Source organism: Vipera berus (genome assembly GCF_964194415.1).
Source record: "Vipera berus genome assembly, chromosome: 2".
NCBI classification, from domain to species: Eukaryota; Metazoa; Chordata; class Lepidosauria; order Squamata; family Viperidae; genus Vipera; species Vipera berus.
The window spans coordinates 84,732,178-84,760,171 of record NC_138203.1 but is presented as its reverse complement, the minus strand read 5'-3'; the positions used below and the strand labels follow the sequence as shown (position 1 = coordinate 84,760,171).

At 40.6% G+C, this 27,994-nt stretch overlaps 1 protein-coding gene across 1 annotated transcript; it reads left to right on the top strand.

Annotated features, from left to right (window-relative positions):
- Positions 1-19: 19 nt before the first annotated feature.
- On the top strand, positions 20-27,980 carry PLAA (phospholipase A2 activating protein). The gene is made up of 14 exons (XM_081319382.1): positions 20-237; positions 1,516-1,709; positions 2,526-2,626; positions 2,757-2,877; positions 7,048-7,215; positions 8,961-9,096; positions 12,049-12,218; positions 14,875-15,032; positions 15,140-15,359; positions 16,695-16,763; positions 18,456-18,527; positions 20,897-20,989; positions 24,045-24,209; positions 27,277-27,980. Exons 1-14 carry the CDS (start codon positions 89-91, stop codon positions 27,840-27,842), a joined length of 2,382 nt encoding a protein of 793 aa, XP_081175508.1. The 5' UTR covers positions 20-88; the 3' UTR covers positions 27,843-27,980.
- The last annotated feature ends 14 nt before the right edge of the window (positions 27,981-27,994 follow it).

The following is a 27,994-nucleotide window of genomic DNA, read 5'->3' as shown; positions in this document are numbered from 1 at the left end:
TAGGGGCAGAAAGTGGGTGGGAAGAGGAAGGGAAGCGGGTGCGGTGGCGGCTGCTGTTGCTGTGTCAGTGTAGCTGAGTGCGGGCGGGATGGCCACTCCGGTAGGTGTTTACCGGCTCCGCTGCTCCCTGACTGGGCACGAGCTGGACGTCCGGGGGCTCAGTTGCTGCCTCTTCCCGACAGGGTCGTTCGTGTCCGTATCCCGAGACCGGACGGCGCGTGTTTGGGCGCCCAACAGGTTAGTAGTAACAGAGGGTGGCGGGAGGTGTGTGTGTGTGTGTGTGTGTATTGGGGCTGGGGGCGCCTGCCTTGCAGGCATTGCGTGCAGTATGAGATCTGATGGGCTTTTTTTTCCCCCTCCTCGATCCACTGGGTGCGGGGGGATCGGAAGGGAGTTGAACAATTAGCCGGTTGATTCTTGAGAGGGTTAGGACAACACGCGGATCTTGGCTGAAAATCTGTCCCTATTACTACTGTTTCCTGTTTGACTGGATCGGAGGTTGATGGTCCCAGTGAACCACAGTTCTCATCAGACCTAACCAGCGTAATAATTGGTAGGTGCTTCTGAGAATTGCAGATCCGGACATCAGGAGGATTGTACTTTACCTGTCTTCGTAAACAAAAACAAAAAAAGCTTTGTATATGCTCATCCATTGTGCATATGTAGATTAGTCCCAGCACATGCATCCTAGAGGTTTATCTGCCGTTATGGAAATGGAAACCAGTGTTTTCAGTCTTCTTGTGAACACGCCAAAAACAAATGGACTGATATGGCCAGTATGTTCAATTTCAGCCAGAAGCAGCACCAAATCTGGCTTTTGCAGTGGAAGATGGAACTTTTATATGTTGTAATATAAAGTCCAGTCTTCTGAAATTGATAATGACTGCCTTAGGATTTCTTACAAATATACAACAAAAATAACAGTGCTCGTGTTACATGCATTGTCAGTATAAATTCATTATTAGAAATTATTCTCAGATTTGCTTCTCAGATATTTTCCCAAACTATTTGCTTAAATATATTGCTGTAAACTTCTAAGTCCATTTTTTTTTAGAGAATAGTGGTTTTCAGAGTAATAAACAAATTAGGAATAGATGTACATATGAAAGGCTTGAGTAGTAGTTATTTGATGCATTCACTGGAGAAATAGAAAGTATTGTGCCATTGGAGAAATGAAAACTATGTTGACTAAGGAAGTGAAACCAAAAGGAACATGTTTCAGCTTATAAGTTTAAATTAGGTGCTTGTAGTGTTATGATTTACAAGAATTGGGTTTTTTCAACACAAATTTAAGAGTTTTGTGGAAAATAAAAGATCACAGTTTAAAGATTTTTAACCTGATCTTACTTGCTGAAATATACATTTTAGTTTAGGAACTAAACAAAACTATGACACATTAATAAAGTATACTAAATTTTAGTTTTATGTTTCAAAAGATTTCTCTAATCCCTTTAGTATATTAAGGTATAGAAGTTTTATTTGATTTTGGTTGTAAATTTGGTGTTTTATTTTTAGTCCAAACACAGGATTTCATGAAATACACTGCTTGAGCGGCCATTCCAATTTTGTTTCTTGTGTGTGTGTCATCCCTCCAAGTGACTTTTACCCCCATGGATTAATTGCTACTGGTGGTAATGACAGCAATATTTGTATCTTCACTATGGACAAGTCTACACCACTGTATGTCCTTAAAGGTCATAAAAACACAGGTAAGACAAATCTGTTTTAACTATACAATTAAGCAATTTATGTGTAATTTCCAGTGAAAAGGCATCTTAGCAGCTGTTACATACAGATATATTTTGTTAGGAGAAATATCCAAATGTATGTCACATGTAATTCATATTCTGAATTGATTAATTTGGCAGAGTATAATTATGAATGTGCCAGTCACATTTTATGATGCTCTTGAATAAAGATAAATGTATAAACAATATTAATTTGTACTATTGTACAACATTTTATATTAGTATATTTTTATAAAGGATTTTACATTTGTCAGTTTAGCCTTGTAAATAGGACAAATATTTAGGGAATGGCTAAACTAACAATGTTATATTGATACTGCATTATGCCCATGACCATAAATTCTTGCATTATGCAGTGCATCTTTAAATTAAATATTTTTGTTTATTAAAATACTTTTAAGTTTATATTTCTACTTAGAAAAATCCAGAGCGACATGTTAAAGGAAGATGGAAAAGCAGTTTGAATTCAGTACTTTGTAGGAATGAGAGAAAGAGTGATAAAAAAACAAGGTCGGGGAAAACTAACACATAGTGTTAATAGCTGTATGGAAAGGAAGTTACTTGTTTAGGTATTTACTTTGGCTATGATGTTGTTTTTTTAGCATAGTTTTTATTGCTACTTCATAAAGGAAATAAGTATGAAAATCAGAATATTGGATTTTGTTCTGATGTATCTTTAAGATTACAGTAGTTATCTGAAAAGCTATATCTAAGCTGTTCCTGATTGCTAGAATATCACCACTTTTCTAAGTTTGACACTGCTGATTTCTCTTCTAGTTTGCAGTCTCTCCTCTGGGAAATTTGGCACCCTACTTAGTGGTTCCTGGGACACTACAGCTAAAGTCTGGTTGAATGACAAGTGCATGATGACGTTACAGGTATGGAAACTCCTTTGCTGACAGTGAACCAACAGATAAATAATATGTGTGTGTGTGTGTGTGTGTTGGAATGTGCACGCTTCAGAAAACACAGACAGGCTTTGGCAGAGAAAATATCCTTTTTTTATAGGGCCACACTGCAGCAGTCTGGGCTGTGAAGATACTACCTGAACAAGGTTTGATGTTGACTGGTTCAGCTGATAAAACTATTAAACTGTGGAAGGCAGGTAGATGCGAGAGAACATTTACTGGTAGGTAATTGCCTGTACAGTTTTTAAATACAAAATTGTGAGAAACTTTTTTTTTTATGCAAAAATGGATACTGTTCCCCTGCGCCAGGGATAGGCAACCTTGGCTCTTTTATGACTTGTGGACTTCAACTCCCAGAATTCCTGAGCCAGCCATGCTGAGGGGAAAGGGAGAGGTTTCCAAGCTGAGCCATGGCTGGCTCAGGAATTCTGGGAGTTGAAGTCCACCAGTCATAAAAGAGCCAAGGTTGCCTAACCCTGCCCTACACTGAATGTTGAGATACAAAAAGGACAAAATCTTTGTTTTGTTAATAGATACAAGCATTAGAATATTTTATTTTGCTAGAGTGGTTCAGCTTTTGTTTACTGTGTTCTTGGGAAATAACTGTCTTCCAATTCAGATTTTTGACTACTGGTCATATCAGTTTGACTTTACAGTACACTCTGCACTGTAAACAATCTTGATTGGGTTATCAAAAAAAGGCTTTTTACATTTAATGAATAATGTGCAAGAAAATAACTGGGTCCATTTGATGGGTGAATTGATAGCACTGAGTTAGATTTATAGGGGGGGGGGGAAATCTTAAGAAAGTTTAGAGTTTAACAAAGTATCTTCTCACCTAAGTGAGTTTAACCCAAGGATTCACTTCTGAGTCCTTTCATATGAGGATAACATTTCCATTGAATGTAGTTAGCCTACTGCCTGAATAAACCTATTTGCAATTCATGCATTGTTTGTTAATGCACAGTTGGAACAGAGAATAGAAAAATGATAAAGTAAGCACCAGGCACTAGAAAAATATTTCTCCTTGGGATAACTAGCTTACTGTAAATACAGAGAGCTAGTGTAAACTAACAGGCACGTGGGAATTGTTTTGTGTTTAGAAGAAGTCTGTGTGTACGTTTGGGGAAAAATAATTTTTAAAAAGGTTTGAAATTTTTATTGTCAACGAATAAACAGGTATGGTTAGAATCTAAAGATATGTGAAGATTTCCAGCCCTTTCCACTATTGTGGAAGGATATTCCATGTTTGACTTTGCCACTAGAATGGCAATTATTCATCTCTGAAGTCTCTGTTTTGTGCAAATAATGGGCCAGGCACCCCACAGACACCCAGCTATTAGCAAAGTTTCCTATGAATGTTGCTCCATTATGGAAAAGTCTCAGATCTTAAAAGTTAATACTTTCCTTTTAAAAAAAAAAGATCAATTCATCTTTTCTCATGTTGGGTGGGGAGGCAGTTGGTATCATACAGGAAGTGTCTAACAAAGAAATGAAAGTATGCTGGAGAAAACTTATTTATTTAAAAGGTTTGCATGGCTGTTAATGTTACCAACCAACTCTGGTTGGTTCATAGCACCAGTAAAAATAATAACTAAAACAAACATTAATCAGCTCCTTAGGATGCCTCGCAGCAAGGTGCAGTTACCCTTAGTTTATCCCGTTCCGTCCCATCTTGTCCCATCCCATCCTATCACCTGAGTAAAAAGCCAGTTCTTGATGGCGTTCCAAATGGCTAAAAGGATGGGGTTGTTTTTTTTTTCATTTGGTAGGGACAGCCATGGAAAAGGCCTGCTTCCGAGGTCCCACCAGATGGCAGAATTTCTGGGAAGGGATCTGGATATGCTTAGGGAAAGCTAACATGGATAAGAAGAAAGTTACTCGACCAGTTAGGCATGCTGAAATCGGATATTTAGCTTGGATACAGGTGGTCCTCGTTTTACGACTGGGACTGTTCAAAGTTACCATAGCACTGAAAAACAGGAGACAACTAGTGTTCCCATTTAGGCTGGTTGCAGCATCCACATAATCACATGATTAAAGTGTGGGTGCTTGGCGGTCGGCATGTATTTACGATGGTCACAGGTCACGCAGTCCCCACGTGTGACCTTCACAACCAGCTTCCAGCAAGCAAAAATCAAGAGGGAAAGCAGTATTCAGTGAATGACATGATTCACTTAACAACTACCGTGATTTGCTTAAGAATCGTGCCCCCTCCAAAAAAAAGGGGTCATAAAATCAGGCTCAACTCACTTAACCTGCTTAACAACATGAATTCTGATCCCAATTGTGGTTATAAATGGAGGACTACCTGTATAAAGCTTGAGTCAATGAGACCCACCAGTTGTCTCTGAGCTAATTTTTGTATCCTGCATTTTGGGGCAGATAAGAGGAAAATTACTCTTTCATTCTATGTTAGATTGCCAACCAAAGATTTGAAAAGTATGCAGTGAGAGAAGTATTAATTCTCACATTTTTACAAGACCATAGGGTGGAGTTTAAAATTTTAATTTGTCTCTTACACAGTTTAATTGATATCCCTATCAGCGTAATCGGTAAATAGGATTCTGACAAGGAATGATGAAGAAAACTGGGTTTTTTTAAAAAAAACACCAGTTTGATTACTGGAGAACACTTTTTGGTGGTTTATTCACCTCTGTCATTTGTTATTTAGTCTGTTGGGTTCAGCTGTTGCTGTTTTAGAAGTTCCCTAGTGGCTGGCAAAAAAGGTCTCTTAAGGCTGTAATGCTTTTTATAAGAAGTTGGAGGAAGTTGATGAAATTTATATTGATTACCTTAGTTATGCAACCTGTGAAATAATTGAATTTGCTCTACCTTGGTAAACTAGTTGACAAGTCGATTTAAATAATAGGAAAATAGTCTTTTACTATCTCAGATTACTATGCAAAGTCATTTGTTTTATTTTTCTTCGATAACTCGAAGTGTGATCGATAATGTTAATGACTGTTGATTTGCTGTTGGAGATGCCAGCTGCAGTTTTGGCTTGTTCTATTATCCTATTATTGCCACATTTTGGACAGAAATCAGGGTTGGATTGAACTCTTAACGTGTTAAGAAGCATATGTTTTCTTCTTGGCTATATGCTTAATGTTTGGAATCTACCAAAATATCAAAAAAATGTGGATTATTTGGAGGAGGGAGCCACCCATAAGGACCATACAACAGAAGTCTACATCTTGATTTTCAGTATTGATTCTTGATATGTGTTGTTTGTCAACTTTCAAACTAGTTTTTCTTGCCGAAGGCAGGAAGCAAGAAAACTTTGGAGCAATACATACTTCTATGTTAATTTATCATAATAAAAAGTTGTGTTGCTATTTAGAGCTTAACGCCAGGCTTCCTTCTTTTAAGTTTTAGAAATAGTCCAGTGTTGTTGGTATTTTCGTGCATCAGTGTGACGTTAGCTACGTATTTGAGTATGAAGAGACTCCAATCTATGTATGGAAAGGATATATAAATATCCAGGTTGAAAGCACTGTTGTAATTTTTGTACCAATGAAAATGTTTTTCTATGTATTAAGTTGCATCATAGATGCATGCAGTATGCGTAACACATTGCTATATGGTTCTCCACTTAACTATGGCTTATGTGCCGACATGGTTTCTAGTCCCTCAGAGAAATCTCAGGTAGAATAGCAGTATTGATTTTATATCATGAATATTATTTATTTATTTATTTATTTATTTATTTTTGGGACTTATATGCCGCCCTATCTCCCGAAGGACTCAGGGCGGCTTACAACAATAAAAAACATTAAAATATTAAAATATTAAAAAGGTAAAGGTTCCCCTGCACATGCGTGCTAGTCGTTTCCGACTCTAGGGGCCGGTGCTCATCTCTGTTTCAAAGCCGAAGAGCCAGCGTTTGTCCGAGGACATCTCCGTGGTCATGTGGCCAGCATGACTAGACGCCAAAGGCGCACGGAACGCTGTTACCTTCCCACCGTAGTGGTCCCTATTTTTCTACTTGCATTTTTACGTGCTTTCGAACTGCTAGGTTGGCAGAAGCTGGGACGTGTAACAGGTGCTCACTCTGCTACGCGGCACTCGGGATTCGACCCGCCAAACTGCCGACCTTCTGATCGACAAGCTCAGCGTCCTAACCCACTGAGCCACCGCGTCCCATCATGAATATTAGCAGGGTCTATATTTGAAAGACTGATCTCACAGACCAGGAAAGCAAGAGCACGGATGGCAATTACTGTAAACCTGGTTACAAACCTTGCTTGTTGTCATTTAAAAGAGGTTGAGTCAGGTCTTCTTTGTAGGGCTGGACACGGGGGTATGGCTCTTTTGTGGGGAGAATATAAACGTTTGAACAATTCATCAAAGAAATAAATTTCTAATCTATCAAACCTTTCTTTTCAAAGGACACGAAGACTGTGTAAGAGGCCTAGCTATTTTAAGTGAAACAGAATTTCTTTCCTGCGCAAATGATGCCAGCATTCGAAGATGGCATATATCTGGTGAATGTCTTCAAGTTTATTATGGCCACACCAATTATATATATTGCATTTCTGTCTTCCCTCAAAGTAAAGGTAAGACTTGGGCTGCAAGATAACTCTCTCCACTTTTTTTTTCCTTTTACAAATGGCAACATCATTATTTTATTTTCTAGACAATTGTCGCTGGTAGTATAGAATTACTACTAAATAAAATCCCAGTTTCTTCCCTTGTTTTGGAATAATAGTTCAAGTTTATTACTTAAGGTAACAAGAATTCTTCCATCTGCCAAGGCATCCCTGGCCACCTGTCCCAAACTCTGAAGAAGCAGAGTTTGAGGCATGAATACATAATACCAAGTAATAATGTGGTTTGATTTTGGTTGAGCAGTTTGTGAGCAAATTGGTTATGATTTAATGTTGTGTGAACCATGGCATTGTGGTTTATTCAACCAGCTGTGCTACAATACAAATAAATAGATAATCATAAATCAACATGTGAGCCTTAGCAATGTTCACAGTGTGCTGTCCGGGTTTGTTTAGTCTTTTCGTTTGCCTCTTCTGAGCTAATAATTCACCTTAGATCAGACATGTCAAACTTGCGACATCACATGATGTCGCGCGACGTATTGGAGCTTTTTCTCCATTGCCGGCAGTGGGGTGGGCGCGGTTTCCTGATGATGCGTCTAGCTTGCGGGCCGGCAGTTTGACACCCCTGCCTTAGATCAAGGACTGCTCTAGAGTTATTTATAAATAAAAACTGTCCAAGAAGACTGTTGACAATCTTCTTTCATTCCTCTTTGAAAGACTGATAAAATTCTAAAACTCCTTGAAAGTTACTAAGAAGGCATTTGAGAAAGTTACTCTAAGAAGGCATTTGAGTAGAGACCTAATAATGGGTGTTATACTTCATTCTCCTCTAATACAATACTGACACATTTCTTTTTAGCTAAGCAAACCTGGTGTGGTTTAATTGTCAGATTTCTTGGTAGTTTTCCCTGAATTTGTTCAGGTTAATAGCTTGGCTCCAAAGAACGGCTTTTGTGCAGTGCCGCTTCCATTTTGGTGAGTTTTGTTCCTCTTTCTTTGGTGTGGAGAACCTCTTCTAGTATGGTGTGCAATGTAGCACAGCAACTGCTGCTAGGTCAGGGATGGGGAACCTTGGCCCTTTTATGACTTTGTGGGCTTCAACTCCCAGAATTCCTGAGTCAGGAATTGAAGAGTTGAAGTCAACCAGTCACAAAAGAGCCAAGGTCCCCCACCCCTCTGCTAGGTAAAGGGATTTGGTACATGCTTTCAAACCCATTATACCCACTCCTCAAATCTAACTGTAAGAGAACAAACGCTTCTTTTTTTTTTTAAATTGAAAAGTTTTAACATACAATTTTCCTTTAAAACCCCCCTCCCCCTCCCTTCTCCCTCCCCCCCTACCTCTCCCCCCTCCCCCCTCCCCCCCCCCCGACTTCCCAGAGCTAAATACAAGGTATATAAAAAAAACCAATCATAAATAATCATATACTAACAACTATAAACTCTAAAATCCATCACTCTCTAGCTTATATAGGATAAAACAAACCTTAGTAATATTGAATATATATATAAAAAACTAAAAGAAAAAAAGAAAAAAAAGAAAGAAGACTCATTCAAATGCTTCTGATCGTATAAAGATGTTGTGGTGTGTAAATCGTTCTGCACAGTCTGGGAAATTGCAGCTTCAAATGAGCAAATATTAAGATGGGATTATTGTACATCCGCAATACAGGTTAACCTTTGCGTGAACAATAATGCAGCTGTTCGGTTTAGTTCTTTTTACACAGTCCTGCCTTGTTGTCTCGTTCCAGATTTTGTTACAGCTGGTGAAGATCGATCGCTCAGAATCTGGAGGAAAGGAGATTGTGTCCAAACTATCAGGCTTCCAGCTCAGTCTGTCTGGTGCTGCTGTATCTTAGACAATGGGGATCTTGTGGTTGGAGCCAGGTATCTTGCCACCCGTTTAGATAAATTAGTAACAGCGCTAGGCAAGAACGGCATCGGTTTCATACAATGTAATTAAATAATTTGGTGGGTTTACTAATATTGGCCACAGTTATGTATCACTTCAGTGTTATACAAATGACCCTTAGCATAGTTAGGTTTACACTCTGTCCTCTTTTATTTCTCCTGGCCCTGAGGAGTGATTGGAAGCTTCTGTTTTTCCATTTCTGATTAGGAAATTAGACCAGCTGAGTTGGCTTCAAGGAGCCACAAATTAAGAATAGTCATAATTTGTCCGAGGTCAACCGTTACGCTCACTACCTCAGTCACTGTGGGAAACTTCCAGGATTTTAAAACCCAGGTTATAAGCTCCAATCGTATGGCGGCAGGAGTTGGGGGAAACCTAATATGAAAAGGGCAGGTAGTCCTCGACTTACAACAGTTTGTTTAGTGACTGTTTGAAGTTATAGTGGCGCTGAAAAAAAAAGCGACTTAACGACCATTTTTCACACTTGCGGCCGTTGCAGCATCTCCACGGTCATGTGTCTTACATTCGGATGCTTGACAACCGGTTGCTGTTTATGACGGCGTCGGCGTCCCCAGGGTCACGTGAAACCCCCCCCTTTTTTGGGGGGGCGACCTCCTGACAAGCAAAGTCAATGGGGGAAGGCAGATTCACTTCACAACTGTTTGACTAATCTAACAGCTGCAGCGATTCACCTAACAAATGTGGCAGGAAAAGTCGTCAACATGGGACAACACTCCCTTAACCAAATGTCTCACTTAGCAACATACATCCTGTGCTCAGTTGTGTTTGTAGGCTGAGAACTACCTGTAGAGCTTTCATAGCTGGTAATTAAGTACCACCCGGTGTCTTTCCCTAGGAGGGGTGTTATGCAGCTGCTGGTTCTCTCAAGGAAAGGACAGGAATTAAGGCTGTTGGGGCTCTTTTGTGTAGTGACGTGGGGGCAAGGACGATACCTGCAGCGGGATTCTGCGATAAATTGTACAGGTGAAGTGTTTGGTGCTGTTCCTAGAGAAGATTATTAGGAAATTTGGAGACAAGATGCCACCAATAGATTACTGACATCCAGTAACGTCTTCAGGCAGTGGTGTGGGCGCTCAATAGCGTGCCGGATGAGGGATAACGTAAATTGAAATGGGATCCAAACAAGAGGGCGATGCTGGTTGTGAAGGGACCATAATTCCAGAGAGGTGTAAGCAGGTCTGTTCTGAACGGGATTCTCCTCTCCCAGAAGGAGCAGGGTATGCAAGTCTGGAGGTGCTTCTAGACCCAAATTTCTCTCTGGTTCCCCAGATGGATGCAACCGCCAGGAATACCTTTTATCAGTTTCAGCTGATATGCCAACTGTGTCCCTTTCCGGAAGGAAATGATGTTAAAACTGTGATGTGTGTGCTGGTAACCTCGAGGCTTGATAATGGTAATGGGCTCTTATGTGGGGCTGCCTCTATATCTAAATCTGGAAACTTCAGCCGGTACAGAGATCAGCAGCCAGGTCGGTCTCTGGGAAGAAACACAGAGGCCATATTATGCCTGGGCTTTAAAGCACTGCGCAGACTGCCAGTTTGGTTCTGGCCAAAACCCAGTGTGTTAATGATTGCCTTTAAAGCCTTCAAGCCGTTTGAGGGAATGTCCTTTTTCCACGAACTTTCACTTTTGCAGAGAGTGGGAAGGTTGCCATGAGAATTTCTGGCAATGGATTGGCATTGGGCCTTTTCTGTTACTACCACGGATAGCTCTTTCGAATACTCCCCCAGCCAAATTGAGGGGCCCAGTGTCTTTATTTTTTTTTAAATTTTAAATTTCTTTAAATTGGCGATTGTTATTTTTAATTATTTTAGGTAGTTTACTTTTTTGTTGGGTTTATTTTAATTACTTTGAAGGGTTTGATTTTAAATTAGCTTTGATTGAAAACTGCCGAGAAATTTCAGTGGCCAGCGGAATAGACAATAATTCTTCAAGAGCAAATTAAGAGTAGGTAATGCCGGCTGATATTTTGTATTCTTTGAAAAATACAAGCTAGCTTGTTTGTTAGCCTTCTCCCTTTTCCCTAAGTAATTAATAACTCTATACTAGCCCTTGATCATCGCAATTTAAAACAGAACTTCCATATTCAGAAGTTAATGAACTTTATGTCAAGGTAAAAATCACCTTTGTAGAGGGTGACGGACCGTGCTTCAGAGAATGCATGATATGCTTGCAGGAAGGCAAGAAAAACACGACGCATAATCTTACTAAATACCTTTTACTTACAAAAATATAAAAACTAAATATATATTATACAGAGCTAGCTGGGCTACATCCTAACGTAACAGTCAGTAACAGCAAAGTGAAAAAACCAATACAGATAACAACTCAGAACTTTCTCTAGACATGCGCAATAAACAGACTGAAACCATAACATAGCTAGTCATATGGGATTCACTATGGTTACCAGATAAGTTATCACAACAGGTGCAGAGAACAGGGGAAATGTACAGTTAGAAATGAACTTTCTGACGAACAAAAAAAAAAACGTGCAGTGACACTTTAGATACCGGAGAAAATTATTCTCTAGTTGAACCAGTCAGGTTCTTAGAGATACTGTAGCTATTTTGATTTTAATTCTAGTTCAAACTATATTAAGCAAAGAAGTCCATTCAACACGGGGCTTTTTAGATGAATTTTGAAGGTATCCTTCAGCAGGTCTTATTGTTTATAACTTTATGACACATCGTCGATGTTCATGGAATCTAGTGTTTCCATGTTTTAAAAAGTAGACTGCGATGTTAAAATAAGCCAGTCTCTATGATATTTCAATGCATTATTTTGAATTCATTGGGGGGGGCGGAATCCAAGATGGACCTTTTAGAGACAAACATAGCAGTAAATGGAAAAGTAATGAATGAAACTACTTTGTTGGGTAACCAGAACAATTTTTACTCCTCCTTCAGTGATGGAATTATCAGAGTGTTCACAGAATCCTTGGAGCGCACAGCCAGCCTGGAGGAGATTCGTGCTTTTGAAAATGAGCTTTCTCAAGCAACCATTGATTCTAAAACTGGTGACCTAGGGGACATCAACGCTGATGACCTTCCTGGTAGAGAACATCTGAATGAACCTGGTATGGTAGCTGTTGTCTTCTCCTTCTCCCAAAAGTTGAAGCAAACATTAATGACTTTTGAACATGCATACTAGAACTCTTTAATTGCTGAATGTTTTCTGCCGCTTTAAAAATGAGCAATCTTTGGTACTATCTCCAACAGAACAATTTAAAATCTAGGGGAAAAAAATAAGATAGGAGGCATGGTGAAGTGCTGAATGATGGAATAAAAAAAATAAGTAGAATTACGATCAAGTGAATGCATTTAGAGGTAGATTTTGCAGGCTGAGTTCAAACTTTAGGGAATAGCCCCTTAGGTTTCGATCCTTGAAATAAAATCTCTGAATTCATGTAAGTCTGTGATTTGTCGTTAGTCTGCAACATCTATTACAAGATAATGAGATCATGGCTTTATTGGGTTTTTTTCTTTTTGCGTAATCATGATAATACAGTTCTCCCTATTATGTGTAAATGGGTAAGTTGGAAGAGAGCTTCTCTGTAATCAGGCAGACTGGAAGAATAAGAAATATTCCAGGAAATCAAGAGGCATGAAACACAAGCCTCTTGTATTTGACTTGCAACTGCCCGCTAAGCAAGCTAGTGAGTCATGGGCCAGCTTTGCTGATGTATTAAGTTATGCTCTTCCCCAGTTATTTATTTGTTATCTGTTGCAGTCAACAGTAGATTTAGATTTAGATTTTATTAGATTTATATACCGCCCTTTTCCCGTAGGACTCAGGGCGGTTTACAAGGTGTTTAAAACATCGATACAAAAATAAAAGAAACAATTAAAAATGATTAAATTCAGTCCCTGAAATAGAAATATAAAAACCCCAATTAAAACTCTCAGCCTGGGCCGGAAAGCTCAAAGAGCCAGGTCTTCAAGTCCCGGCGAAATGAGCGAAGGTCGGGGGCAGTCCTAAGCTCCACGAGCAGCTGGTTCCAGAGGGCAGGCGCACCCACAGAGAAGGCCCTCCCCCTGGGTGTTATCCGCCGGCAGTCTTTTACCGGCAGCACCCTGAGAAGACCCTCCCTGTGGGAGTGCACAGGACGAAGGGAACTTGATGCTGGCAGCAGGTTTTCCCTCAAATATCCCGGACCCAAGCCATTTAGGGCTTTATAGGTCATCACCAGCACCTTGAATCTCACCCGGAGGGCAACCGGAAGCCAATGCAGCTTGCGGAGTAGAGGTGTTACACGGGAGTATCGGGAAACCCCCATCGCAACTCGCGCAGCTGCATTCTGCACCAGCTGAAGCCTCCGAGTGGTCCTTAAGGGCAGCCCCATGTAGAGAGCGTTGCAGGAGTCTAACCGGGAGGTCACGAGCGCATGAGTGAGTGTGCGTAGGGCATCTCGGTCCAGGTAGGTTGATGTGCCTTTTGCACTGAAAAAGCAAACTCAGCAATCTGTGCTTTCCGCCCACCATATACATCCGCAACAACATATATATGGCACTTGGGTATGGACCCATAGATACTGAGAACTGTCACCCATTATGCCTTTGGTCAATCAGGGCTTTCGCATAATGGCTTCGTGTAAAGATGAAATAGAGTAAGTTACAAGGCTTAGTTGTAATTTTGCCATAAACAGCATTCTCTACAGTACTAATGGTACAAAGTTACATTTACTGGGTATACCAGAGGCATAATCAGAGCTTAGCTTTACCCTGAAAAGTGTTCATGCTATATTGCATAAGATATAATTTTTAATCTGGAGCAGGTTTTCTCAGCCTTTTTTTTTTAACCCCGTAGGAACCCTTGAAATAATCTTTAGACCTCAAGAGTGCTCTTCCTCAAAACTAACGAGGGGAAAAAAAATACCAAAAATGTCACTATACAATTAACTTCTAATCCACATTTTAACAATGTTTACAACAATAGCATGTGAGAATGTTCGCCAGTCCGAAGGCTGGCATTCTGCAAAGTTGAAAAAATATTTTTTTAATTGTGACATCTCATGAAATCCCTGGTGACCTCAACCTTAATGGAGAAAGCCTGATTTGCATCAATTTGTAAGCCAGGTAGGAGGCATAGATAGTGGAATTTCTTTCAAATCTGTATCAGCAGATTGTCGAGGATTGACCCGTGACATTGCATTTCATACCTCTAAAATTATGGCGTACAAATTCTAATCTTTTACCCGGTGCTAGTAAGAGTTCAAAGGGATGCGGTGGCTCAGTGGGTTAGGACGCTGAGCTTGTCGATCAGAAGGTCGGCAGTTCTGCGGGTCGAATCCTGAGTGCCGCTTAACAGAGTGAGCGCCTGTTACTCGTCCCAGCTTCTGCCAACCTAGCAGTTCGAAAGCACGTAAAAATGCAAGTAGAAAAATAGGGACCACTACGGTGGGAAGGTAACAGCGTTCCGTGCGCCTTTGGCGTCTAGTCATGCTGGCCACATGACCACGGAGACATCCTTGGACAAGCGCTGGCTCTTCGGCTTTGAAACGGAGATGAGCACCAGCCCCTAGAGTCGGAAACGACTAGCACACATGTGCGGGGGAACCTTTACTTACCTACCTTAGTAAGAGTTCAAGGCAAATTATAAGCACTGCTATATTTGAGGGCAAGACAAGACAAAACTCCCAGAATTATCTCATTTTTGATGCAGGAAAAAACACATTGGTTATTAAATTACTTTCTGTAGTCATGGAGTTAATGTTCTTCTCTCTCTATTTCAAGGTACAAGGGATGGGCAAACAAGACTTATTAAAGAGGCTGGAAAAGTTGAAGCCTACCAGTGGAGCAGTAGTGAAGACAAGTGGATCAAAATTGGAGATGTTGTGGGCTCATCTGGAGCTACCCAGCAGACATCTGGAAAAGTTTTATTTGAAGGAAAGGTAAATCCTTTTTTCCCTGAATGACTTAATCGTTCAGTGTATTCATCTGTGTGCTTTGAAGGAAAGCATAGGAAAATCATTGTTTTTATTTTGACTTCTGTTGAAAGGAATACGACTATGTTTTCACTATTGACGTAAATGAAGGTGGCCCCTCTTATAAACTGCCATACAGTATTACTGACGATCCATGGCTGACAGCATACAACTTTCTGCAAAAGAATGATTTGAATCCCATGTTCCTGGATCAAGTGGCCAAGTTCATAGTAGATAACACCAAAGGGCAAATGCTGGGGCGCACAGATACAGGATTTTCAGATCCTTTCACAGGTAGGGGAAAATTATGTTCTTGAACTGCTTGAAAAAGCATGACAGAATATGACATATTTATTTTTATATGTGTAATGTAGATCTTGGCATTTGTTTTGCTTCAGCCACATTCAACTAGCACTAATTTATTCAAATCCAATTAAGACCTGATCAAGTAGCGATTTCCTGAAAATAAAGAGAGACTTCCAGAATTCTTGCTTCCTCAAACTTTATAGGATAAGGGCTTAACACCTGTATTTCCTTGGGCTTAATCAAAGATTTTAACCATTTCACCGTCTGTGTAATCCTAAATAATACGTGCCTTCCTGAGCCTCTACAAAGCATGCAGTCAGAATTTAGCAGCCAAAAAATTAAATTACCTGGATTTTCATAACAAGGGACAAACTAAAAGAAAACTAGCGTAACACTGTTTTCGTTATAAGTTACCCTGTTCTGGACTGACTGAATCAAGCCATGCCACCTCTGGTGACAAAATACTGTAAAAGAAAGTAAGGTAAAGGTAAAGGTTCCCCCGCACATGCGTGCTAGTCGTTTCCGACTCTAGGGGCCGGTGCTCATCTCCGTTTCAAAGCCGAAGAGCCAGCGCTTGTCCAAGGACGTCTCCGTGGTCATGTGGCCAGCATGACTAGACGCCAAAGGCGCACGGAGCGCTGTTACCTTCCCACCGTAGTGGTCCCTATTTTTCTACTTGCATTTTTACGTGCTTTCGAACTGCTAGGTTGGCAGAAGCTGGGACCAGTAACAGGCGCTCACTCTGTTACGCGGCACTAATGTAAAACAAATCCTTTATGAAGTATGTAATGTAGCGGCTAAGTAAAACAATTGGATTATAGAAGAGAACATACAGGATTCTCATCCGAGACACAAATGATCTGCCTCAGCTTATATTTTGAAGATAATTGTGCGGGAAGATCCTGTTCTCATATGAAGTCTATCATGCTGGCATGAGAAAAAAGAGGATGACCGGCAACAAGTGGAATTAAGGGCGTGATAGATGCTTCATCCGAAGGCTTGAAGGGCTGTGTTGAAGATAGACCAGGGATAGGCAACCTTGGCTCTTTTGTGACTGGTGGACTTCAACTCCCAGAATTCCTGAGCCACCATGGCTCAGCTTGGAAACCTCTCCCTTTCCCCTCAGCATGGCTGGCTCAGGAATTCTGGGAGTTGAAGTCCACGAGTCATAAAAGAGCCAAAGTTGCCTACCTCTGGGATAGACCATCTCAAAGAGGGTCTCTCTGTGTGGTCATTAAGAGTTTGATGCTAGCCTGGTAGTGCAGGATCAATCAATCAGTATGACAATGACCTGATTCTTCTGTTGGGTACATCTTTTCGCAGGTAGTGGTCGCTATGTTCCAGGCTCTTCCTCAGAATCTAATGAAGGATTTGCTACAGATCCATTTACAGGTATTGACTTTGTTTGCAAGTCACTAAAAATTGGTTGACAGTATGGAAAACACACAGTGTTGACCCCATGCATTTAAGAGTCAGAGGAATGTTCCCGACAAAAAAAGGAAAAGGCTATACCACCAATGCGTGCACGAATGCATATAATATAAGCAGTGTTTTATACCTTCAGATGCAAATGAACGTAACTGAAGTCAGAAAAGATAATGAATTATATTTGTCCTCCTCTTTGTGAATAACACTGTTGGCCTATATTCAGCTTAAACACGTAGAGAGAAATGTGCCAGGAATCAAGTGTTTTCAGACAAATGTATAATATTCCTGGTACATCAGGTATGTTGTTTAGATATCTATTATGTATTTATTGATTACTTCAATTTATTTAGCTGTCCCGTCTCAAATAACATTTTACTCTGGGCAGCTCATGGGCCAAATAATATAAAAGACCAAAACAATATAAGAAAAATAAAAACAATATAAAAAAAAACTCACGCAACAAAAAAATCATAGCTTCAGTAGTCTTAACCTCCATCAATAATAATCAACACAGCACAAGCTTTACCACATTCCTGAGTCCCTGTGCCTGTGGCAGAACCACATTTTCAGGGCCAGAAACCAATCTGATTTTCAGGGGACGATGTTCCAAAGGGTGGGGGCCAGAAGCTTTATTTTTGTAAATAGTTCAATTTTTTAAGAGGTCCCATGCAGATCCTGAAAGGTTTTAGTAATTTTTTTTCCCTAAAATTTGTTAGCTTTTAAATTTAATTAGGTCCTTGACTGCCATCTAGTGGTATTACTGTCATTTTGCCTATCATTAGGTATAGGGACATGGTGGCTCAGTGGGTTAGGACACTGAGCTTGTCGATCAGAAGGTCAGCAGTTTGGCGGGTCGAATCCCGAGTGCCGCGTAACAGAGTGAGCGCCTGTTACTCATCCCAGCTTCTGCCAACCTAGCAGTTCGAAAGCATGTAAAAATGCAAATAGAAAAATAGGGACCATTACGGTGGGAAGGTAACAGCGTTCCGTGCGCCTTTGGCATCTAGTCATGCCAGCCACATGACCACGGAGACGTCCTCGGACATGTGCGGGGGAACCTTTACCTTTACCTTTAGGTATACTAGGACTAGGCCAGGGGTAGGCAACCTGGGCTCTTTTATGACTCATGAACTTTAACTCCCAGCTGACTCAGGAATTCTGGGAGTTGAAGTCCATGAGTCATAAAAGAGCCGAGTTTGCCTACCCCTGGACTAGGCTATAAATCTAGTGTTAACCAAGAGAATGAGAATTATTTGATGCTGTTCTTTCGTTGTTGTTGGCTGCTTTGTTTTCACTTTGTACTTCTTTCATTTATATCTGTCAATAAACTGTTCCTTATATTATTTGGAAGTTACCGCCAGTTATTATTTTATTTTTACCTCATCTTATTTGTATAAATAAGGTGGTGATTATACCTAGTACTCCTTCCTCTTCCTATTTTCTTAACAATAACAACCCTGTGAGGCGAATTGGGTTGACAGAGGGTCTAGAACTCACAATCTATAAAATACAATAAACTTGGATAACTATATTAAGAATGAAGTATGGATTTGATTTTTTTTGACAGAATTGAATGTCTATATAAGCTTATATTATGAATGTCTATGTAAGCTTTGTGAATATAACTTTATTTCTTACTGTTCTTTTGTTTTTAAGGTTCTGGTCGTTACGTCCCAGGTGCTACATCTAATCTTTCAACTACTCTAAGTGGAACTCATCCATTTACAGGTAAGTGGACAAGAGATTAACTGTGCCAAAGAACAATACTGTAACTACCAAACTGGCTACTTGCATTCATTATTCTCTTCCTTATTTGTCATACTCAACAAATACAATTCCTTTGTTGCCACTTATCTGTTTAACTACCTTTTTATAGCTAGAACCACTGCTGTGCTATAACTGGGGGGTGGGGGGAAATGAGCATTCTGCTTATTTTATAGTTTCTCCAGGTTTTGAAATATTATTGGCCTTTTAAAAGTTTATATTGGAAAAGGTACTTATAGTGTCACTGGATTCATTCGTTGTTATAAACCAGGGGTCTTCAAACTTGGCCCTTTTATGACTTGTGGACTTCAACTCCCAAAATTCCTCAGCCAGCGTGCCTGGCTGAGGAATTCTGGGAGTTGAAGTCCACAAGTCATAAAAGGGCCAAGTTTGAAGACCCCTGTTATAAACGATGGTTTACAAACCACAGCAGTTGGAATTACATAACATGGTATATCTGAACTCGAGAAACACGTGGCTTGCAACAGGGTGTGAATCATCACAGAATTTGGGACATTATTATCTGTTCACAACAGTGTGAAGTCACAGCTGCTGGTTCTTTAGCTCATATCAGCTTTCATATGTATCAAGCTCTTCCCAAGAACCTAGGATATTATAATGTATTAGTGTATTATAATTTATTCACATCCTGCCTTTGATATTTTTATGAATCTCAAGGCAGTGAACATATTCCATACTCCTTCCTTTCGTTTCCCCCACTATAGCAACCCTGTGAGGTGGGTTGGGCTAAGAGAGATTGACTGGCCCAAAGTCATCCAGTTGGCTTTTCTGTGCAAGGTAGAACTAGAACTCATAATCTACTGCAACAAGTAAATGAGGTTTATAATAAATGTAGTAGGCAGATCAGGGTATGAAGGACAGAGGTGATAGGCAGTGGCAAGTGAAAGAAAGTATAAAAATAAAACAAATGGCCTTACTTTTGAACTAAATATTTAGGCTACATCAATAACTATAATATGTGCTTGGGTGTGTGTACAGTTCGGCTTGGAGGAATTTTAGTCCACTAAAGCAATAGTAACAGCAATAGCACTTAGACTTATATATCTCTTCATAGTGCTTTACAGCTCTCTCTAAGCAGTTTAAAGAGTCAGCACGTCGCCCCCAACAATCTGGGTCCTCATTTTACCAACCGCAGAAGGACGGGAGGGTGTGAGTCAACCTTGAGCTGGTGAGGATCAAACTGCTAGCAGTCGGCAGAATTAGCCTACAATACTGCATTCTAACAAGGGACGCGGTGGCTCAGTGGATTAGGACGCTGAGCTTGTCGATCAGAAGGTCGGCAGTTTGGCGGGTCAAATCCCGAGTGCCGCGTAGCAGAGTGAGCGCCTGTTACTCGTCCCAGCTTCTGCCAACCTAGCAGTTCGAAAGCACGTAAAAATGCGAGTAGAAAAATAGGGACCACTACGGTGGGAAGGTAACAGCGTTCCATGTGCCTTTGGCGTCTAGTCATGCCGGCCACATGACCACGGAGACGTCCTCGGACAAGCGCTTGCTCTTCGACTTTGAAACGGAGATGAGCACCGGCCCCTAGAGTCGGAAACGACTAGCACGCATGTGCGGGGGAACCTTTACCTTTACCTTACTGCATTCTAACCACTGCACCACCATTGATTCTTTGGTGCCCGGTCCTTCTTACAGAACAATTTCAGCTCAGGGATGTTGGTGGACTTCCTCACATGAACGGCCTGCTTTCCACAACATTTCTATAGGATTAAGGCCAGGACTTTGACATGGCCAATCCAAGACATTAACTTCTTTTTTGATTTAACCATTCTTTGGTCACACAACTTGGGTCTTTTTGGTGGTTGTCTTGCTGCATGATCCACTTGAGCTTCAGTTCACGGAGAGATACCCTGACCCTTTCCAGCTGATGTTGCATGTTGGAAATCAGCTGTGAATATTGCAGGTTGCAGTCACGTGACTGCAGCATGTTGCAACCAGTGGTAAATGTGAGCTGGTTGCCCAGATCGCCATCACATAACCATGGAGATGGTGCAAGAGTCATAACTTCAAAGACAGGTCATAAATCTGGTCGTCGTAATTTTGAACAATCATTCAACGAATGGTTGAACGTGAGGAATATCTGCAGCTTTAGATCATTTTCCTCCATGAAGAAGTAGAATGTTTTTGATCCGTTTGCTTAATTGAGTTCTCTTTATCTAGTTTTCGGAGAACAGGTCACATTTTAGCTCGTATTTATTGAAATACAATTGGCAATCAAGTAATTACTCTTTATTCAGTTTATCAGCAATAAATTGATTCTCTGCTAAAGTAGCTGGCAATCTCCTTCTCTTTTTCCCTTTCCTCTTTAGGGCCCAAATCTGTGATAGCTAACGCTGAAAATATTTACTTTCCAAAGAAAGAAGCTGTTACATTTGATCAGGCCAACCCATCATTAATACTGAGTGAGTATATTTGCAGTGACTTCAACAATTCATGCAAAAAGCAATTTGTTTGGCATATTAATCTTGAAAATATATATATATATATATATATATATATAAGTTGTGGCGACGTTTCGACGAAATCCCCTCCGTCATCATCAGGCCGGCCTCTCTTTCTCCTCTCTTTCTCCTGAAGACATTGTAAGAGGAGGGTGGTATTAATCCAGGGTGGGAAAACAAAAATCCAAAGGAGCTGCTTTTCTGACTGCCAAATTTTATGAAACGGGGAAAAGCTTTTGTGAGTTGCACTTACTTCATCAGATGCCGAGAGTTCTTAGGTTTTTATTCCATCTTTTTTTTTACACATATAACTCAAGCCACCAAACTTACTTCAAACTCCTCCTCCCTGCTGTTTTCTCCCCATAACAATCCTACGAGGGGGTGTTGGGCTGAAAGAGAATGATTTGCTCAAAATCACCTAGGCAAGGTCTCCTGGTTTCTAAGCCTGCCGCCTTAAACCCTGTACCAAACTGGCTGTCGTGCCCCCGTTGGAGCCTGAATATACACAGGAAGAGGAGCTGGAAGAGGAGCTGGAACTGAGATGGAGGGGGAGGCGTCGTTGGCTTTGGAGGCGTCGTTGGCTTTGGAGGCTTTAGACAGGGAGGAAGAGGGGCAGGATGACCAAGAGAGGCTCAGCAGAGAACATGAGAGACAGAGCTCAGGCGATGAGCAAGGACCACCCTCTCCTGATCCTCGAGCACGGAGAGTGGAGAGAAGTTGGGAACAGCGTAGGCCAGTGATGGTGAACCTTTGAGAGACCAAGTGCCCAAAACCTGCCCCGTCCCCACTCTTTGCTCTGCTCCACTCGCGGGGCCACCCACCGCCTCCACGGCCCACCACAGCAGATCGCCCAGGCAGCTTAGCACCATCATAGCGGCCACGCCCTCCGTCCGCGCCCCACAGCATCATCTGCGCACGATGGGGCGTGAGGACGGAGTCTTGTCCCTGTCCTTGGCTGTGCTGCTCCACGCAGCCCACACCCGGGGCCAACTCTCTACTGAGGGGGCTGCTGGTGAGGAGGGGGCCACGGGGCAAGGCGGGGCTGGGGCGACAGCACGTGTGCCCACAGAGAGGGCTCTCAGTGCCGCCTCTGGCATGCATGCCATAGGTTCGCCACCACTAGCTTAGACTGACCCAACTACTCGGGAGCAGAGCGCCCCGCCCCTGTCCACAAGGCACACCCGGGGACTGAGACCTAAGGAGATGCTGTGGGGAGGGGCATTTGTCGGGAACAAACGTGAATTCATGGAGGTTGTGTGCCGTTGCCGACATTGGACGTTTTCTGGACTTCTTGCTTTATTTCTTGCTTCTTGGATTAATTGCCATTCTTTTGCTTCTGGACTAATTGATTTAATCCCTTGCCCTGCTGGATTTCTTCTTTTGGCAGCCCTTGTGCTCACAGCTTTGTGCTGGACAACTTGCAGCCAGAGGCTGCTGAAGGTGTGTGTGTTATGTGTGTCACCACTTTGCTCTGGGACTTGCCACAGACGTAGGACCATTTGGGGAACATTTTGGAGCAATAAAGGGGAGGTTTGAACTGTCAGCTGACTGTTGCCTCTGTGCCGTGCCCCCGGGTCATCACACTGGCTGGCTGTGCACTCTCTGTGTAAAGTGAGTTGCAACTCTTAAAAGTTTTGTCTCTTTTAATAAAATCTCTTAGTTGGAAAAGTAACACCAACCTCTTTCTGACTCCTGAAATATTTATCAAAGGGTGCAAGCGGTGAACTGCAATCAAGTGGATTCCAGCCAACCAATACAATATAAACCATTTTTACTCTTGAAACATCAAAGTTAATTTTATGTTACCACATGAATAGCATTAATTATTGCAGAAAACAGTTCAGATAGTCTTCTGAAAAACTGGGTTCCAATCAGTCTGAATCAGCCAGCTCATGACATGTTCTCTCACATAACATGTTTCCTTAGGTGGATCACCTATTTGCTGCATCATCACATCTTAGATTGTAATCCTGGTATATCAGTTATATTCCAAAGCATAAAGTGTTAATTTTCAAAAGCTAGCATTAGTTTATTACTCATTACTTCCCTGATCTTATAACTGTTCCCAGTTTCCACAGTGTTCATAAGATGTATGTTAAGACTGTATATAGAGTTTTGAGATCATAGAAAGTATCTTGGGGCCACAATACCAAAGTCTGATGACATAGAATGAAGGCTATTGCTAAGCACATTGGTTTGTGCTTAAATTGTAAGCCGCCCTGAGTCTTCGGAGAAGGGCGGGATATAAATGGGATTAAAATAAAATAAATAAATAAATACCAAAGTTTTATGAAGTTATTTTCAAGGACAGGATTTCAGAAAGCTTTACATTGAAAGTGACAGCTTTAGCTCAATAATCACTTTTTATTTCAGTTTCTGACCAGGATAATTGATTATACAAGGAGAGAGTGTCTTGTTTAGCAGTAATTTTGTCCAGAGCCTTGTAAGATCCTTGCTGGTACTTGGGAACCCAAAGCATGTGTTATAAATCATCTTCAATTTTCATAATTTTTCACTTGTACTTCAAATGTATTTGTTTGAAAATATTTTCTAGTGGTAAGTAAACCTGTGCTACAGCGTCTGCATAACACCTAAATATTTATAAGCTATTGTGGATTAGAAACTGGTGATAAGACTGTTCCACATCTACAACAAATTTATTACTTGTGGGCAGTCTTATTGTATTTGGAAATTGCTACAGTTACACCTAATTTGAACATAATGATGAAAATCCCAACAAGTCATGCATGGATGAAGTATGGTGGGTCTGTATCTAGGCGATCTTGTTTTTAAGCTTTTTTTTTGAAAGTTAGTAAGATGTGTTTTACCAATTGAAATTCATTAATTTATATAACCAATGCACACAGGTTGATGTAAAGGAATGCTCACACCAGACAGAATTTGATCCATTCAGTGGTGCTGGGAAAGATAATGCAGTGTTTTCATAACAAGGAATTAAATGCGTTGCAGAGATAACAGCAAACTCATTTCGAATTATTTCACATCTCCCGTGTAGGTAAAATGAAAGAGTTAAATGGAAATGTACCTGAAGAACAACAGTTAACTGAAGATGCTCTGGACGTTTTAGAAAAGATGCTGTCTATAATGTGCAGTGTCTCCATGGAAACACCCACACGGGAGCAGCTGAAAATTTTGTGGAAAGCGATTAACTGGCCAAATGGTATGCAGTAATTATTGAGGACAGATCTCACAAATGATATGGACTAAAGGCAGTATCTTAATACATCTTTTTAAGTAAGCCATTTTTATCCCACACTTAACCTTAGAGCAGTACACTCCAAATTTAAAGCTGAGAAATGTTTATGTAGCTACGTACATATTCAACATATTCTTTCCTTCTGGAGTAAGCAACCTTACATGGAGTACAAAAAAGGGAATAAAAAAATAACATGCCAAAGAAATTCAAGGCATGAGAAAGGAGAAAAGAGAATCTAGCTAAAGCTATTTCACGCTATTTCACATCTTCCTGTCCTTACAAACCATTCTCGTTTCTACTCTAGCCATATGCTGATTCATATGTTGCTTTCTTTTTCTTTAAATTTCTTAGTTCTTTCTTTTGGAGGATGTGATCTCCATCCAATTGTGATTTTTTTTCAGCCTTCTCCTTCTTTTCGACACTTTCTCCATTCATAATGTTTACAGAAAGCCCCAAACACATAAACTCTAAGCTGTGTTGATACAAGGAGCAATTAAAACCCTTACATGACGTTGCATAAAATGGTCTCTCAGAATCTTCATCCTGAGCCAAATTTTCATTGAAAAAGAATTGGATTAAAGTAGCTCCTAAAACATTGGAGGGAGTGGAAGCCATGTATGCCTTCAGGGGCTGCTGTTACATATTGTATAGATCATTTACCAAAGAGTCTGCCTTCTGGTCTTTCCAGAATTGGGACCTTCGGCACGCCCTCCATAGATAACCCAATCAGAGTCACATTTACAGGACACATCCTGATATATTCTGGCTCCGTGACCTATAGATTAATAAAGATTGTTGTGACTCTACTAGAGTTGATGTTCCTGATTAGAAATCTGGCCGCTACATTCTATACCAGTTGTACCCTCCAAGTCCTTGTATTTTAAGGTAGCCCCACGTGGAATGCTTTGCAGTTTCCATTCATGTTGATCAAGGCGTGAGTTACAGTTGCTGAGACTTTCCTGTGCAGATAGGTTTGCAACTGACAGGTCAGTTAATTGCTGGGCAAAGACTTCCACCTTTTGCTTTAGTGGAACCACAAATCCAGGAGCCCCTCCTTCATCCGATCACCAGCTAGCTTCATCAGGGGTGCTCGATCCCATTCTAGAGCAACTACGGCAACTTATGTTTCTGACAGAGTTTAATCTTGCTTTGAGGTGATGATGAACGCAAGCTGCATAGAAATGTGAATTGCCTTAGGAATAATTCTCATGAAGCGATACAAGCATTTATAATGCATGCTTTTTAAAATTTTTGATTATAGTTCTCAAATAACAGTGGACTCCTTAAACTTCTAGAAATTAGGAATGATGGTAGGTGTAGCACACTGTTTTGCTTGGACTATTCTGATAAACGGGTACCTTATTATTAGTTACATCCATAGGTTCCACTGCGTGAATATGCAAGTGTCTGCATAACTCTTTCCACTTGACAAAATTCAGTGTATCTACCAGTGAAGAAAGATATTTGGGGGGGGGGGGGGAAATCCATGTACTAGAACTAACTAAAAGCTGGAAGTTCAACTTAGTTATGTAGTTTGACTAATTGAAAATGCACACAGTGAAAGCATGCTTATGTTTAGATAATACTAGTAATTGTTTTCCTCTAGGAAAAAAAATGATTGGGGCCTTATTTGTGATTTCTAAGGCAATTAAAAAGAAAAAAAAACCAAAAAGCAGCAGTGGCATATGATTTCTGTATTTTTGTCCAGAAAATTATATGGATATGTTCTTAAGGTCACTAGGATGCATGTTTCACTTACAAGAGTGATTTTAATGAGCCACTAGTTTGCTTTCCATTTCTTGCCTAATTGTGTATCCAGTTTTGCAGCTCTCTCTAACTTCTAGGACTTTCCTTCTCATGAATAGCTTATTTCCTTAGGAGGTTCATGCAACTGTCCATCTTAGAAATACGACTTTGGTTACAAATAGTTGCTTGTTGTTGCAAACAGTTGTTGGACAATTTAGAAAGCTCGAGGCATAACCCATTTTCTGTAGGCAAGGAACGAGCAGGTGGGTGAATTAGTTGGTAGTGGTGTGACATCCTCAGATTTCCATTACTGATATTTATTGGAGAAGAGGTGTGTTTTAAGAATGAAAAGGAACAGTAAAGTTCTGAGGGTTGTGATGAAATACTCATTATGTTTGTTTGGCTCGTACTTAAGCCATCTTTCAGAATTGTCTAATTTTCAGGTGAATGAAGGCAAACATACATATCCCAGGATAATACTGCAGGATCCAATCTGAGTTGGTCACCAGGACCAGAGGTTTATTTTTCCAAGCTTTTGGGCTTGTGCTGGAGCCCTTCTTCGGGGATCTGGTATACTGCTTTATCACCTTACACACAGGTTAACCTAGATTTTCATAATGTGCTATATTCAGTCCGTTGTTGCAAATGCTGCACAAAGATCTATAGATTAATTTCTGTTTTAGCCAACTATCTTACTTATTAAATTCAAGTCTCCTACAAGTTGAGCTTGATTCCTGTTGACTTCATGTCTGATTTTCGTGGCAACAGTACAGAAATGGTTTGCCAGAGCTTTCTTATGGAATATTTCTTAACTTCCCAGCCTCGTTTACAGCTCAGTGTTTCCTGAATAGCTCTCATAACTATCGAGACTTTACTGCAATCCAGATTCAGAGTATGTACGGGTACTACATAACAGAGATACTATGTGCACACCCACATGTATTGCAAACCATTGTTTCCCTTTTATATCCAGATTGCTGAACAGATTTTCAGTCAGGCTTGGCGTTGCTTAGCTTCTGAGCCTAAACATGGCCATCAACCTAGACATTCTAAATGGAGTCCTTCTGAATGTGTTCATTCTGACATCCATGATGTTTAGGTTTGTTTTTTTCATTTTTGCCGGTGGGAATATGAAATGCGTTCCTGAGAAAACCATTTCATTCCTAACCTTTGGTGAGTTAATTCTGCTCAGTTATTTGGAATAGCGAGAGTTTACCAATTTACAAGACAATTCTGCACAATTTAATAAGAAAACCATTAACTGCTTGTGTATTTCTGTTTTTAGACTTTGTCTTTCCAGCACTAGATATTCTTCGGTTAGCAGTCAGGCATCCCAGTGTGAACGAAAGCTTCTGTAGCGAAAAAGATGGCATTCGGTTCTGCAGTCATCTCATCAAATTCCTGAGCCCTGGAGGAAAGCAAGCCAATCAGATGCTGGCTCTGCGAACTTTATGCAATTGTTTTATTCACCCAGTTGGCCAAAAGCTCATGTTGGCACAGGGGGACTCCATAATGTCACAAGCAATAGAACTGAAGCTGAGCAGCAATAAGAACATTCACGTTGCGCTGGCCACGTTGGCTCTAAACTATGCCGTTTGTCTACATAAGAATAACAACCTTGAGGGCAAAGCTCAGTGCTTGTCAGTGATCAGCACAGTCATGGAGGTAGTGCAAGACCTTGAAGCTATTTTTAGACTGCTTGTGGCTCTGGGGACATTGATCAGTGATGATTCAAATGCTGTACAATTAGCCAAGTCCCTAGGAGTCGATTCTCAAATTAAAAAGTATTCCTCTATATCAGAACCAGCTAAAGTAAATGAATGCTGTAGATTTGTTCTTAATTTGCTGTAAACCTTTAAAAAAAACACACTTGGGAGTCTAGGACTATTATCAGAGATGCCCATTTTCATATTTTACAAAAAATAAATAAATATTGTGGGAAAGCTCTCTGGAATTAAAATGATCTGAATAAATTTTTTTTGCACTGATTTTAAAAGTGTTTT

Coding starts and splice junctions, on each gene's coding strand:
- PLAA (XM_081319382.1), top strand. CDS start 89: ATGGCCACTCCGGTAGGTGTTTACCGGCTCCGCTGCTCCCTGACTGGG. Junction 15,360..16,694: donor ATTTTCAGATCCTTTCACAG/GTAGGGGAAAAT, acceptor ATCTTTTCGCAG/GTAGTGGTCGCTATGTTCCA. Junction 24,210..27,276: donor AGCGATTAACTGGCCAAATG/GTATGCAGTAAT, acceptor TTCTGTTTTTAG/ACTTTGTCTTTCCAGCACTA.